At 52.5% G+C, this 12,193-nt stretch overlaps 1 protein-coding gene across 1 annotated transcript in view; it reads right to left on the bottom strand.

The window, feature by feature from the left end:
• Positions 1 to 12,193, bottom strand: part of GRIK3 (glutamate ionotropic receptor kainate type subunit 3) — a 241,274-nt gene that overhangs the window by 68,892 nt on the left and 160,189 nt on the right. Inside the window, exons 4-5 of the mRNA XM_052636773.1 lie at positions 7,348 to 7,529; positions 4,954 to 5,007 (exon numbers count right to left, since the gene is read on the bottom strand). Coding sequence (XP_052492733.1) covers positions 4,954 to 5,007; positions 7,348 to 7,529 — 236 coding nt within the window. The remainder of the gene's footprint in view (positions 1 to 4,953; positions 5,008 to 7,347; positions 7,530 to 12,193) is intronic.

Raw genomic sequence — 12,193 nt, 5'->3', positions numbered from 1 at the left:
CCTGAGCCAGCCAGAGGAAGCCAGGCAACACTGCATGAAGGCTCTTGCTACAAGCCTAGCAGAGGGCTTTGGAGTCAGACAGCCCCCCGCTGGTCAAATCCTTGCTCTTCCCCTTTCTTACTGAGTAGACTCTTTGAGTCTCAGTGTCTACTCTTTCGTAAAACTGGAAAAGTCATACCTTCCTAGGAGAGTTGTTCTGAATTTTGGATGAAATGGGGTATGCTGAGCACATAAAAAATATAAGCAGGGTTATTTTATCGATCTGTTTAACTCTTACATAGTGCTAAACGCCACGCACTTTCCATAGAACTTTACTGGTGTCGACATACCTGCTTAATGCTTAGTGCTTACCAGTTCTACGAGGCAGTACTGTTGCTGTGGCCATTTTACGGGTGGGGAATGAGGCACAGTGAAGTGAAGTAGCTTGCCCAAGTAAGTGGAAGAATCTCGATTCTAACCCAGGCAGACGGGCCCCAGAGTGCATGGTCTTCACTCTTGCTATGATGAGGATGCTGACTTCACCGATTACTTTCTGCTTCATATTGTATTCATTCATTCAGGCATCGGTGAGCACCTACTGTATTCCAGGCTCTATTTGGTCACTGGAGATACAGGGGCAGTATCCTTGAGTCTAATATGCACAAAGGAAGCCTACCAGCTGGTGAACTTGTGTTGGATCCATCTCTAGACAACCCCCTCATCCCTCACCTAAGTGTCTAGCTCGGTACCCGGGACCTTGAGAGCGCATGTATATGGCTGCTGGATAGTGAGAGATGAGTGATTGAACGGAGGATATGTAAAGGCAGGGAAAGCAGGGACTTCCCTGGTGGTCAAGTGGTTGATACTCCACACTTCCACTACAGGGTGTGTGGGTTTGATCCCTAGTTGAGAACTGAGATCTCACATGCTTTGAGGCAAAAGACTCCAACAACCCCCCAAGACAAACAAACAAAAACATAAAAACTTAGGGAAAGCAGACACTCTGTGAATAGGATACTGCCTCAGGATGCAAGGATACGTTGGCCCTGCCCTTCCCTCCGGGACCTCCAACCTTGACCCCGTGCCTGCTGCTGCTGCTAAGTCACTTCAGTCATGTCCGACTCTGTGCGCCCCATAGACGGCAGCCCACCAGGCTCCCCCATCCCTGGGATTCTCCAGGCAAGAGTACTGGAGTGGGTTGCCATTTCCTTCTCCAATGCATGAAAGTGAAAAGTGAAAGTGAAGTCGCTCAGTCGTGTCTGACCCTCAGCGACCCCATGGACTGCAGCCTTCCAGGCTCCTCCGTCCAGGGGTTTTCTAGGCAAGAGTACTGGAGTGGGGTCCCATTGCCTTCTCTGTGACCCCGTGCCTGCAGTGCCATTAATGTGGGGAGCCACCCGTGTCACCAGGGTAGTACCTTTCCCAGAGCCTTGCCTAGAAGGTCAGGTCAGACCATGGGGCTGAGAGTTCAAAGCTTCAGCTCCTTGAGGGGACACCCCTCTGGCCTTGGAATGAGGGCATGAGCCAGGTGGAGTTGCCTTTAATAGACTCTCTGGAGCCAGGATTGGGAGCAAGGCCCAGAGAGGGCTTAAACACAGGTCCTATGTGGACACAGTGGATGAGGGGGCAATATTCAGCGCTGGGGAATGAGATCTGTGGATTTTGTTCCTGCCACTTCGAAAGGGACTGCTCAGTGCCCCAGTCCTTCTGCTTGGTGGCCAAGTCTTAGATTCTGTGAATCCACTGCACTCTGCCTCCCACCGTCAGACCTCAGCTGACCAGCCAAGGGGGTCACCTCCCAGGGGGGTTGCTACAATCTGGCTGATGACTCTCCTGGGGGCTGTAGAAAATGTGGGGAAGGCATTTATTTGTCATCAACCCTGGAAATCAATAAGCGGAGAAGGGATGCTAAACCCTGTATACTGGGCAGGATATTCCAGAAGGAACTGTCCAGCCTCAAATGCCTATATAGTGCCCTGACTGGTACCTGGCCAGTCCGAAATTTGACCTGGGGAAGGCAGATAACACTCAGAGCAAGAGATGCTGAAAAGTGGCAGAGACCAAATGGACGGTCTGTTGGGATGTGATGATCCCAGGGCAGCTGAGATGAGCTGAAGTTTCCAGGGAACAGAGATCACAGGGAAGGAGCTGAGGCTGAGAGAGGAGGGAGGGAGCAACGGGCAGAGAGAGGGGACTGGAGAAGCTTGGTTGAGTCTCAGGGCAGAGAGTTGGACCATAAACCCCATGATGTTCAGAGATGCTCTGGATCCAGAACCACCCTCCATGTCTGCTCTTAAGCCTCATAGTTCATTCCTGAGTTCCTAGTGACTTGAGGTTACTTGAGTGAGTTTTGCTGCTCTTTTGAGACCGAAAGAGGCTAAATGTGGGATCGCAGGCCTAAATGTGTGCTGTGCTTAGTTGCTCAGTCATGTCCAACTCTTTGCATCCCCATGGACTGTAGCCTGCCAGACTCCTCTATCCATGGGGATTCTCCAGGCAGCAAGAATAATACAGGGGATCTTCCCAACCTGGGGGCTGAACCTTGGTCTCTCACATTGCAGGTGGATTCTTTACTGTCTGAGCCACCAAAGAAACCCCTGAGGCCTAAAGGCATCAGAATTATTCCCATTTTAAAGGCAAGGAAACTGAGGTCCAGGGAAGTTAAGCAATCTGCCCACGGGCACCACCAAGAGGTGGTGGAACAGCAACTCTCATCCTTATCTGTGCCTCTGAGGCCTGCTCTCCCATCACTGCGCTGGACAGCAATGTGAAGCAGGGATGGGCATGGTCTGTAAGGGGGCCACGGCCACCTTGGGAGCTCTGCCTGCTCCTCCCTTGTATTTTCCTATGGGGACTCTAAGGCTCTGTTATAGCAACTCAGAGCAGCAAGGACTCAGGGAGGTGAGCCAGCAGGATGGAAGTGTGGGAAGAATGTGTTGAGCTAGCACAGGGCTAGTGGGGACCTCTAAGGGTGCAGAGGTCTCAGCACCCAAGGAGCCCAGTGGGGGAATGCCAGGGCTGCCACACCTGCAGAGAGAGCCTGGGATCCCCAGAATGTGCACACCTTCCCAGACTTGCTCCTCTTCCCTGCTTCTAGCTTCAGATGGAATGTTGGGGATTTGACGGCTTCATCCCCAGCCTCCCATGACTCTCCCAGGAGAGAAGCCAGCTTCTCTGAAAGAGAAGAATTCCGAAAGGGAATTGTGAAAGAAGATGCCTGGTCTCAATCACCAGCTTCCAGAATCCCTTTCTCCCACCACGGCTCCTGGCAGGTCCCCCGATCTGAGCTCTGGATCAGGAGAGGGAGCATGGTGACTCAGACATGAGTACAAGGTATAGTGGCTGCGGGTGCAGAGAGACAGTGTTGCGCTGGGAAATGCTTAATAACCAGCTCTCAGGGGATGGTAGGAAAGTGTCTTTTATTTGTAGCATCTGCCAGCTTCTATAGTATGAATACGCCTGCCATGACTAATTTCAAGCTACCTGAGTGATGTCATTGACTATGGAGTTGGGAAGAGATGAACACAATTGGCTCTGACAATCAACCAGTACATAAAGGAGCGTGGCTCAGATGGTGAAGAATCTGCCTGCAATGCAGGAGACGCTCCCTGGTTCGATCCCCGAGTCAGAAAGATCCCCTAGAGAAGGGAATGGTTACCCACTCCAGGATTCTTGCCTGGAATATCCCATGGACAGAGGAACCTGGTGGGTTACAGTCCATGAGGTCGCCAAGAGTCAGACACGACTGAGCAACTGACACTTTGACTCAACCAGGATGAACCTCGAAGGGCTAACCTGTCTTTGACTTTTGCTTATGCCGTTCCCTCTCTGTGGAATGTCATTGCTCTCTCTTCTTGGTGAATTCCCTCTGACCCTTCAAGGCCCAGTTCAAGCATCTTCTTTCCTATAAAGGCAGTCTGAAATTCCCCTCCTTCCACCAGCCCTGTGGCATCTGACGCCTCCTTCCACTGTGCCCCACGGCAATCTGTCCAGGCATGTGACAGCGCATGTCTGCCGAATGAGTTAGATGTACAGATGCAGACTGGACAGGATGGGAGTTCCTTGAGGGCAGGCCTCAGCATCAGGCATCCTGAGACACCTAGCCGAACACAGGCCCTGGGTAAGGAATGTTAGCCAGGTGCTGGATGACTGAAGGAACACAGCTAGAGGCCTGAAGAGCTGCAGCAGCAAGTCTGATGTAGATTTCAGGAGATGGTTGCATCAACAGGATGGTTAAAGATGCTGTCACTTGCCCCAGACCTGGGCTGGACAGAAGAGTCTACCTGGGGCCCAGTGACATCTGAGGGCATCTGGCTCCAAGACAGGGTGGCTGGGAGTTGGTACCCCTTTGGCACAGGGATCTCTTTATTCTGCTGATCTCAGACCACAACTAATTATCCTAATGGGTTTAAATGGTCCTAAATGTTCTCATGGTTTGGAAAAGACCCATCTGGAGCCTGCAGGTGGGCTGGCCTGGCTGACGGTGAGTAGGCAGACTTAAGCGTGGATGCTGCAGGAATCCAAAGTGGCAGCTCCTGTTGTTGCGTGAGGCCTGAGACCTGTGTGGAGGTGCGTGGGCCAGGGGCCAAGGGTCATTGTCCTAATAACAGCGCTTCACACGAGCCAGGCACTGCCCTCAGTGCATCAGTGCGTGAACCCGCCCAGTTCCCACAGCAGTCCTAGGAGGCAGGAGCCACGAGCTTGCCCATTTTGCAGAGGAAGAACTGACTTCTGCAAGGTCTCTCTGCCAGCAGGCAGAGGGGCATGTGTTCACACCGGCAGGTTCTAAAGTCCCCACCTTCTCAAAGTGGGTGGGCCACCGAGACAGATTGCGCCCTTGTCTGGGGTTACGCCTACAGCCTTAGGAAGCAAGTCCCGTCTGAATCTCTTGTAGCAACTGTCCCTCCCCGCCAGGTTGACCTTGTTCGGAGGGAGCCCCACCCTGACCCATGCCGGGACCTGAAGGTACGTTACCAGTGTGGTGAAGATGAAGTGGTAGTACTCGGTCATCATGCCCATGGCCATGGCCTGTGGGAGAGCAAAGCGTGAGCGCCCTGCAGGGAGCACCCAAGAAGCCCCTCCTCCTCTCCACCCTGGCGTGGGGCCAGGCTGGGGACGGGGGCGTCCCAGGCTGGCTGGCAGTGGGCTGGGGGAGGCTGGATGCTCAGAGCGGGATGTCCTGTGAGACCTTTTGACCATGACAGTGGCTGGCAGGCAGACAGCAGGGGACTTCACTCCGGAGTGTGCAGCAAAATCACAGGGGACACTTTCAAGTGCAGAATCTTGGGCCGCACTCTCTAAAGATGCCAAATTCTGCAGGGCCGGGGGGGGGGGGGCAGGTGTCTGAGTTTTTAGGAAGCATCTCCAGGTCTGTGCACTCAGAGAAATGCTGATGGAATCCACTGAACACTGGGTTCTCTAGTGCCCTGACTCCACTCAGCTGAATCCACTGTCCTGGCTCTGGAAAGATGTCTGTGGGAACCCGGACCCCACCAACCCAGCCAGACTTAAAGAGCAGGGTCTATCCTTGGTCTGAGGATCCCCAGTGGGAAGCAGTGAGACATCCCTGCTTCCCGGGTGCTGGCTGACCACACAGCGGGCCACGTGGCTGTGTGAATTATTATCACCCACCATCGTGAAGTCTGCATTTTATATTATGTAATTTATTAGAAGTCTCTGTTCTATAGTACTAATGACCATAATGCATTTTCTACAGAGTTCTTCAGAATGCAGGCCCACATAGTGCTCAGGGGGAAATGTCACGAGGTCAAGTATACTTTGAAAATGGCTCTCATCTCTTCCCGGTCTTGGAGGGGATTCACAGCCTGCATTCACAGGTGAAAGGCTGGAGCAGTCCTCGGGCTGCAGTCACGCTCACCTTGGTTTAGTTCAGTGTCAGGCTGAACACAGAATCTCCAGTTCTAGGGGTTTCCACGTCAGCAGACTAGGGAGTGAATTCTCACTTTCTGGCTGGGTGACCTCAGGCCCAGGACTTTCCCCTGGAGCCTCAGTTTCCCTGCTGGTAAATCAAGCAGGATAATCACCCCACTTCCCAGGGGTGTGTGTACACTGCACAGTCACTCCTCAGTGAACATGAGCAGTGGTGGTCTTTATTACTTGGTTCCACGTGCCTGAAAAAGGAGAGAGGCGCTGGGTGCCATGGGCCAGAGAACGAGGGTTAAGGGACTTCCGGGAGCTTTGTTTCTCCCACTTTGAGTTTAAAGCTGCGCCACATCCAGTGCTGACTGTGCCCTAGGCACAAGGATGAACTCCTTCCTTCACTCGTCTCACCAAATCCTCCAGAACCAGATGAAGGAGGGATCGTTCACTCCATCTATAGAGCAGGGGATGACCCCGGGGCCACTCGCTCTCAGGTACACCACGCCCCAGGGCAGGAACAGGATTCACGCCCTCAACTGAGTTTTTAGCTGCTGTGTGAAGGTGCCTGGTGGGAGGCTTCCTCGGGGAAGACACAGGCCGCTATTCCTCTTGGCACCCCTTGCAGGATTGGGCGGGGGCGTCAGGCCTTGAATAGATTCCTGGCCCCAGCTCGGCAGCTCTCCCTCGGCATCCCTGCATCCCCTACCTGCCACCTGCCTCTCCCAGAGTCATGTGTTAAGGCCCCACAGAATGCCTCCTCCAATCACCAGGGACGCTGAGACCACATAATTGCCTTTTACACAAAGCACTGGCTCAAATCAGAGTGGTTTTGGTTTCAGCCGCGACACCCCCAAAGGGGGCTGTGAGCGATTTCATTGTTGATTTCTTGGGTGGCTGGCAGAGCTCGGTCTGGTTCCCAGCACACCACGCTGGGCTCGTCTGGGAATGGAGGCGCGGCCAGGACTGCAAGCCACTCTCCTCCCCCACCGTCACTGCAGAGCTGAGCAGATGGGACGCGGAGCCTTGATAAACCTCCCAGTGATCGGAGACTGACACTGAGTGCCACAGGCTGCAGGGAATTAGTGGCTGGAAGAGGCAGTCTGGAGGCTGTTCCTGATACCCCCAGTTCTCTGTGCTTCCTCGAGTGTCCTATGCTTCCTCAGTAGCCCCTGCCTCCCACTTGCATCAAGGTGATGTGGAAACTCAGCACCCCCTGTGCTCCAGGCCTGGCTGGGCAGCTGATCCATTGTCTCATCCCATCCTCACACCAAGTCGGAGTGTCAAGACCACTGTGCCCATTTTGCTCCTGGTGAAACTGAGGCTCATAGGGGTAGAGTGACCACCCAAGGTCATACAGCCAGAAAGAGGCAGACTAGGGATCAAACTCGGATCTGGCTGACGTCAGGCCTGTGTTTGGGAAATGGGGGTGGCTGGGAGAAATGGCAAGCAGATCCCAGCCTTCCCTCCCGCTGGCCGGTGCCCACGCACCTGCTTGAGGATCTGGGCAGCCATGGTGTGGCTGCAGTCGAAGATAATGCGGAATTCCCGGCCTCGCTTCATCTCCTTGAGCAGCGGGCGCGAGTCATCAGAGTCAAGGGGGAGCTGGCGGATCTTGAGGCGGATGTTGTACCTCGACGGGGCCATGATGAGCTCCTGCAGTCGGATGAGCCCTGAGAGGGCCCGGGGCATAAAAGACACACGTGAGCACATGGACACACAGCTGCAGACACCACAGACTTGGGTGGTCACAGGTCTACAACCACACATAGACACCAACATGTGGCCCACGGAGATTTGTGCATGGACACAGTGACACGTGTGCAGACACAGGCCCTGGCACACTGGGGCACAGACCCGTGCACCCAGCTGTGCAGGCCTGCATATGCACACACACATGTGTGCACACACAAACACATGCTTACATACACACATGCATGTTACAGACAGGACATATGCTTGGGTTGATAGACATGCCTATACATGTAGATAAAGGTGTGTGCACACACAGATAACGTGTACACACCTGTAGATTCAAAAGCAGGCACAGACAGCTAGCAAATCCCCGCTGACTCCACCCATCTGCTCCTCTCTCATCCAGTGGGTGTAGAGGCTTATGGAGCCTGAATTAGAGGCAACCCCCTCCTCCTTCCCCCGCCCTCTACAACACTCCAAAGCACGGGACATAATCTTCCGAAACAGCCTCAGCAACCTGCTGCCAGAATGCGGCACAAGTGGCAGCTCAGGCTCAGCTGTACCCACTGTTGGACCAGGTAAGGCCAGGGGGTATTTGTGCTGAGTTACCGCCCCCACCCCCAGCCCCAAGAGCAGGCTCCCTCTGTAAACTTTTCCCATTCTTCCAGCCTCAATGCACCCGCCTCCTCCATGAAGCCTACCCCTACTGCTCTGCCCGGAGAAGATCTCTCTACCCAACTCCCATCCTGCCCCCGCCAACCAAGTCGGTGGCCTCTTCCCTCAGTGCTCGCCTCCTCGGACCTCATCTCACTTTCCTTGTCCTGTCACAAGCTCTTCAACATCAGGCGGGGTAGGTCTCCACAGCCCCACAACACAGGGCCTGGCCCTTTGGTTGTACTCAACACCAGTTTCCATAATTGGACTGGCTACTGTTTTTCTTCTCTTTACACTGAAAAATCCACCCTCCACCTTGGCATTTTGCAAAACCAGTTAATCTGGGGACTTCCAGGGAAAACTGAATGTCACTTCCTAGAGACAAATGGCTTGCTTAGGCCTAATTAAGTTCATTTCCGTCCCTGTTTCGAGGTCCCTTCTTGCTGACTCTTCTGTGCTTAGCCTGGAAACAAGCCTGCTTGCTGGTCTCTACAGCCCCGCCTACCTCAGGGAGGGCTGCGGCAGCACCGGGCCAGGGTCCCAGGCAGGCTGGCCCCTCCCACCTGCTGGGCTCACTGCCCATACGCAGGGCTTGGTGTCTGCATCCTGGCTGCACTGTCCACTCAGCCATGCTCCATTTCCCCGCTAACAGCACTCTGGTTTTCCTTTGGGGAACAACTCCTCCCCCATGTTCAGTCCACATGACTCAGAAGGGATCTGTTCCCACTCTAGGGACACAGACTCTGTCCCCCCCACCCCCACCCCAGTCAATCAGCACACACATTGCTTGAGGTATAGGTACGAGATGGATGTGAGATGCCAGTTGGTCTTATCAGATGACTCCCAGGAGTTGTGCCAAGGCAACTGGTAAGAGATAACTCTCTTTAAATTTAACTTCAAATTGGGGTGGGAGGGAGTGAGTCTGGGGGTCACCACTTAGAACCTGAGAAGGATTCCAACAGGGCAGAAGTCAGGACACATAGAAAGAAATTAAGCCCTATAGATGTGTGTGTGTGCTAAGTCGCTTCAGTAGTGTCCAACTCTGTGCAACCCTGTGGACTGTAGCCTGCCAGGCTCCTCTGTCTGTGGACTTCTCCAGGCAAGAATACTGCGGTGGGTAGCCATTCCCTTCTTCAGGGGATCTTCCCAACCCAGGGATCGAACCTGGGTTTCCTGCTTTGCAGGCAGATTTTTTACCACCTGAACTACCAGGGAGTTATCTCTGCTGGGGAAGACAGATATTTCTCTAGGACCTAAGCCTCCCAAAGAGCTTCCAAACAAGCTTTGCCATGATTGTGGGCATCAGGAACCCCTGGTCCCCTGGCTAGTCTCAGATCCAGGTGTGTGGCTGGGAGAGGGCTCTGGAGTCCTGGAGGGATCTGGATCAAACAGGGACCCCAGTACCTCCTAATACCAGACTTGATGGGGCAGGAAGGGGATATCAGGTAATCTTAGCAGAGGAGGGAAGGGCCGCAAGCTCCCCCAAACACACACCCCCACCCTTACCCTCCCTCCTCAACGAACCCCAGAAGTCCTTGGTTTGGCTGAATGCTTCTGCCTGCTCACACCTGTTACCCTGCGAGGCTCTGAGCACACACTTTGCTCCTACTGGCTCAGTTTTCAGACCCAGGGACAGCATCAGTAGGCACATGGGCTTTAGGGACCCAGGACATGAGGACAGGGACATTGTGGATGCTGGAGAAGGGCCATCAGAGCCTTCTTGTCAGCCAAGTTCATTGCCCCGTGTAATACACAGTGACCCACATTCTCTCACAGCAAGTGTCAGAACTCCTTCCCATCAGCGTATTCCCGAAGGAGACCAGAGGCTCATCCTAGCCCATCCCAGCAGAGGACTAGGTTCTTCGTTTGCCTGAGATTAGCACTCCTTCTGGCTGCTTCCCTAATCAATCTCTCTCAAAATATCTGCAGTGAATCTTGGTTGTTGAAGTCATGCTTTTCACTTACAAAGCACTTCTGCATTCATTACCCTATTTAACCATCTCCCTGTCCTAGAAGACATACAGAGTAGGTGCTTTGGTTCCAATATTCAGATAAAGAAATTGAGGCCCATAAAGGTTAAGTGATCCTCCCAAGATTCTGCAGAATGTTAGCAATGGGATCAAAATTCAAGACCCAATCTTTTGGGCTCTTAGGCTGGGCCCTTTTTTTTTAACCCCAGCTTTTTCTAAGCCCCTTCCTTTCATTCTTGATATAAATTTGGCTTGTGCGCAGATTAGGTTTGCATGGCAAAACTCGAGAGGCAAACACTGTTGGTCCCTGGAATAATCATTCTTGATATTCTGTAACTGATGACTTGGCATCCATGGGCCAAACTAATGACCAAAGTTGTTTGTATCCCTAGTACCTGTGTTTTCCTGGCACACCAAAATCATATTATAAACTCTTCAGTCACAAACTCCCAAATCTGTGTTTTGCTTCCTACCCCATATGGGATGGTGGCACCTAACAAATTCCACCTAGTAGTAACAGGGGCAATCTTATAGCTGTTCAGTCACTCAGTCATGTTTGACTCTTTTGCAACCCCATGGACTGCAGCCCACCAGGCTCCTCTGTCCACAGGGTTTTCCATGCAAGAATACTGGAGTGGGTTGCCATTGTCTTCTCCATGGGATCTTCCTGGACCAGGGATCAAGCCCACATCTCCTGCATTGGCAGGAGAATTCTTTATCACTTGAGCCACCATGGGAATAAGTAATAGAGACTCTAGAGTAATAAAGGCTCTTGCCTGTGTCTTCCCCTTGCTCCTACCTCCTGACCAGCCTTGCATGTGGCCTTAGGTGCCATGGTGTGCCCCCTTCGGCTTTTAGGGAACTGTAAGTAACAACTCATCTTTTTGTGCCATTGACCTCTCTGTGTTATCACTTAGTCATATCTACTCTTTAGATCCCAGGTACATTTTAAAGCAGTTCTACCTGTAGTGGGTTGCAGTGATGACTCCAATTTCCACCCTTCCCTACATCCCCATCCTTTGCTGTGTAACTTTGCAGTGCCCTCTAACTGTGGGCAGGTGACTTGGTCTACCCACGACACTGGGCTCAACTGTGTGAACTGTTTTGGCCAATGGGGTATCAGCAGGCATGACGAAATCAAATACTTGAAAAGGAATTGTACACTGGTTTTGTTCTTTTCCCCTCTGCCATCATCATGACCACATGTGTGGGGTAGCCTGCTGGAGGATGAGAGCCCAGCTACCCTCTCATCTCAGCCAAGGCCGGTCTATTTCAGCCAACACTCAGCCGACCCCTGGGCAGGTGAGTGATCCAGCTGAGACCAGAATAACTGCCTGGCCAACCTCATTCAGTCACTGACTCTACAGACTTGTGAGCTAAACAGATGCTTATTATTTCAAGCCACATTGTTTTGGGGTGGTTTGTTATACAGAATTATCATCGAAATAGATAACTGATGTCCCCTCTTCTAGCATATTAAGAGAACCATTGATTTTGGTGGCTGTGTGCCAGCCCTAAGAAATGACTCATGGTAGGTGGAATCAATCAGTAGGAGTCCCATTCCTGTCTGAATGGGATGTTGAGGGTAGTGAGCACAGACTCAATGAACTGGATAGGGTGGTATGCCGGAAGGTTCTGAGACAGCTTTTCCTCCCTGAACAGGCACAAATCACATTAAGAAAAATCCCTTTGTCTTCTACCTCTTTCCTTCCCACTTTCTGGGGTATCATCACGCGAGGATCTGATATTTGGAGCTGGAGCATCTTTATTGTGACCATGAGGGGGAAAATTACGGGAACTGCAGTGATACTGATTCAGCATCCTGACTCAGATGAACTGCTAAAAACTCGTCCTAGAAGGGCCCATCTCCAGACTTCTCGTCAGTGAGATAACTAAGTGGCTACTGCTCCAGCCAATTTGAGTTGGGTTGTCTGTTACTTACAGCCAAAATATCCTAATGGAAACAACCCCCAAAGCAAATACAGTCAAAGCCTGCTATTAAGCGCTTCCCACTTCAT

The sequence above is a fragment of the Budorcas taxicolor genome, chromosome 3, assembly GCF_023091745.1.
Source record: "Budorcas taxicolor isolate Tak-1 chromosome 3, Takin1.1, whole genome shotgun sequence".
In the NCBI taxonomy this organism is placed as follows: domain Eukaryota; kingdom Metazoa; phylum Chordata; class Mammalia; order Artiodactyla; family Bovidae; genus Budorcas; species Budorcas taxicolor.
This window is presented reverse-complemented; position numbering and strand designations above follow the sequence as displayed.